The 3,193-nt window shown below is 57.5% G+C and overlaps 1 protein-coding gene across 1 annotated transcript; it reads left to right on the top strand.

Annotated features, from left to right (window-relative positions):
• The first annotated feature begins 703 nt into the window (after positions 1-703).
• Positions 704-3,013, top strand: IE81DRAFT_105469 (nucleotide-diphospho-sugar transferase). The gene is made up of 3 exons (XM_025510039.1): positions 704-1,288; positions 1,404-2,684; positions 2,803-3,013. The coding sequence occupies exons 1-3, from the start codon at positions 959-961 to the stop codon at positions 2,935-2,937; spliced, it is 1,746 nt and encodes a 581-aa protein (XP_025365810.1). The 5' UTR covers positions 704-958; the 3' UTR covers positions 2,938-3,013.
• The last annotated feature ends 180 nt before the right edge of the window (positions 3,014-3,193 follow it).

The raw sequence follows: 3,193 nt of genomic DNA, 5'->3' as shown, positions 1-3,193 counted from the left end.
GCCCCCACGGCTTCATCCGTCTATTCGCTCGTTCGTCAGGTGAGCATGCTTGTCGATCGCTGCTGCTTTCGGACCCCACCCCCCCGGAATGATCGCCGCTTCTTTGTATCCGCATCGCATCGCATCGCATCGCATCGCTGCGCACGAGAAAGAGCAAAAGGTGGCCCGGCCCTTTAATTGCTAGGCTCGGATCGATCGGGCATCGCTTCTGCACGCAGCAGCATCGCCAGCATCGTGCTCGATCGCGATCGGATTCGAGCTGAGTGTCTGGAGCTGGATGGTGCTCCTCCGCGGCGCAGCGCAGCGCAGCCCTTTAGCATCAATCAAATAAGCGGTCCGCGGCCGGGAGGTCGTATACGCGCTGCGCCTTGCTGCTGCTGGATGATGGATGGAGCGAGACAGCCGCAATCGAGTTGGTTGCGATCGAGTCGCGCTCACCAGCAGCATGCAGCAGCAGCAGCAGCAGCAGCAGCAGCAGCAGCAGCAGCAGCACGTACGCCGTCATCATTCATGGCACCAGCCCTTTCGTGCCGCGCGCAGATGAGAGTCTGGCCAGCCGCGGTCGGCCGGCTGGATGGCGCACATTCGTAATTCTCGCGGGCTGCAGTCACAGTGTCCTGAATGAAAGGGAGGGTGCATGGATGGCTGCTACAGGGTTTTGCGGCGTGGCGCCCACCCTTGTATCCGCTGTCGCGAGACGGGGGGGTGGCATGGGTGATGGTCGCACAGGAAGGACGATGAGCGGCTGTGAAGCAAATCACAATCGCGAATGGATCGCTGCTGCTGAGTCCATCGCGCGCGGCAAAAGCGTTGATTGGTAGCAGCGTGTATGCGCTCTTCAACCTTTTTCCTTCTCGCTACTGACCGCTAATCTGTTTCCCCCCCCCTCCTCTTTACTCTCCCTTCTTCTGCCATGCTCTACATCATTGCCGCCCCTCTTGTCGACATCTGACGCATCATGAAGAGAGCCAATCCTCCACCTCATCTGCCCTTTCTGAGGCAAGCCTCTCCCATCGCCTTTCCACCCTCTACCCCCACCCTTTCTCCCACCCCTTCTCCGCTTCCCGCACCGCTCATTTCCATAGCCGACGAGATGACGCAAAACGAATCCGCATTGGGACTCGGCAATCTGCTCAAACCTTTGGATGCGAACGCTAGCAATGGACATGCGGAAGCTCGCTCCGAGCAGCAGCAGCAGCTCGCTCAGGCTCAGGGTCAGGCTCCTGCTAGCAGCGCACAGGACCCTTTGAGTCTGATCTTGGCGGGTATGGGTGATTTGCAAAAGGAGGTCAGTCGGCAGAGAGGGTGCGCGCGTAGCTTTGTTCTTGCTGCTCCGGGCTAAAATTTCAGCTTTGTTTTGTTCTGTTTACCTCTGGGGTCATCGCGCTGCTTGCCTCTTACAGATTGCTCGATTGCATGTTCGAATGGACGACATGGAGCGAAACGGGTCTCCAGCTGCGTCACCTGCCATGAGGCCTCACGCGCTCGCACGAGCCATCTCCACGCGCTCCTTTAGGGGAGGAGAGAGCAGATCTCGACCTTCTTCGCCCGACAAGACGAGCAGCGGGAATGCGCCAGCGCACGTCAATGCGCTCGCACGCTCTTCCAACGCTCTATCCCAACCTGCTCCTCTGCTCGCCACACCGCCCGATCTGGGATTGTGGTGCGTCGTGCCGGCCGGTGGAGCAGGCACGCGTCTGTGGCCCTTGTCGCGAGAGAGCTATCCCAAATTCTTGCTGGATTTGGTGGGAAGAGGAAGAACGCTGCTGCAATCTACATGGGACAGGTTGTTGCCGTTGGCAGGAGCGGACAGGATGATCATCGTTACAGGAACGGCCCACGTTGGAGGAGTGTCGGATCAGTTACCGGAACTCTTGCCGGACAATGTGTTGGCTGAGCCGAGCCCAAAGGAGAGCATGGCTGCTATCGGTTTAGCAGCTGCTGTTCTAGCTCGAAGAGATCCGGATGCCGTTCTGGGCAGTTTCGCAGCGGATCACATCATCTCTGGCAGAGATGCGTTTGAGAGCGCGGTGAAGGAAGCAGTGGTCGTTGCGAATGCTGGATACCTCGTCACCATCGGTATCGCGCCAAGCTACCCTTCTACAGGCTTCGGTTACATCAAGCTCGGCGAACTGCTGGCTCAAAAGACCAGATTTGTGGATCCGCAGACCAGCGAAGGACCTTATACGGCCGAAGGATCCAGCAAGTTGGACCCTGCCAAGGCTCCCAATGCCAGAAGGGTGACGGAATTTAAGGAGAAGCCGGATGCCAGAACTGCTAGCGCGTACTTGAGCACTGGAGATTACAGGTGGAATGGAGGAATGTTCGTGGTCAAGGCCAAGATCCTGCTGGAATTGTTGAGCAGCAGCATGCCTGCTCTGCACGCTGGTCTGATGGAGATTGCGAATGCGTGGGAGACGTCTTCGAGGATGGAAGTGCTTGGCCGAGTGTGGCCCACGTTGGACAAGATCGCAATCGATCACGCTATTGCTGAACCGGCTGCCAAGGCTGGTAGAGTGGCAGTCGTACCGGCCACCTTTGGTTGGGATGATGTGGGAGACTTTTCATCCTTGGCGGATCTTTTGCCTGCTGAAAAGGGAGAAGCTAGAGTGCTGGGAGATCAAAAGTTGGTCATTACGGAAAATCAAGCGGGCGGCATCATTGTGCCAGCCAGTGGAAGAACGGTGCGTTTTCCCCCTCTCATTTGCGATTCGCGCCTGACACAACGTCATGGCGATGTGCAGAGGTTCTGAAACTGACAATGTCTTTCTCCCGGCTTTTTTTTTTGCCCCAAAACGTCAGATTGCTTGCTTGGGAGTGGACGATGTGGTGGTGGTGGATTGCGAAGATGCGCTGCTGATCACGACGAGGGCGCGTGCTCAAGATGTAAAGAAGATTGTAGCTAGGACAAAAAAGAACTTTCCGGCATTGTGCTGAAGATGATACGCGCTCTCTCTCTCTCTCTCTCTCTCTCTCGCGCGTCGATGTAGCACCCCCCGCGCCGCCGCCTTGGCAAATTTCGTCGTCGCGAACGCAAACTGCCAACTTTTTTGGGGGAAACCTTTTTCGCCAACCTTGCACTCGCGCCCTCATCCTTCCAACCACTTTCCCGGGGCCGCCTTGGGCCACTTCCATCCGAACTGCCCCAGAGGAAGGTCTAGACAAGCGACGCACATTGCTCGTCCCCCCCCCC

The sequence above is a fragment of the Ceraceosorus guamensis genome, assembly GCF_003144195.1.
Source record: "Ceraceosorus guamensis strain MCA 4658 unplaced genomic scaffold IE81scaffold_230, whole genome shotgun sequence".
Lineage (NCBI taxonomy): Eukaryota > Fungi > Basidiomycota > Exobasidiomycetes > Ceraceosorales > Ceraceosoraceae > Ceraceosorus > Ceraceosorus guamensis.
This window is presented reverse-complemented; position numbering and strand designations above follow the sequence as displayed.

Excerpts from the sequence above, each read along its gene's own strand:
- IE81DRAFT_105469 (XM_025510039.1), top strand. The coding sequence starts at position 959 with ATGAAGAGAGCCAATCCTCCACCTCATCTGCCCTTTCTGAGGCAAGCC. Across the intron at positions 1,289-1,403 it reads TGGGTGATTTGCAAAAGGAG|ATTGCTCGATTGCATGTTCG; the intron begins GTCAGTCGGCAG and ends TGCCTCTTACAG. Across the intron at positions 2,685-2,802 it reads TGCCAGCCAGTGGAAGAACG|ATTGCTTGCTTGGGAGTGGA; the intron begins GTGCGTTTTCCC and ends CCAAAACGTCAG.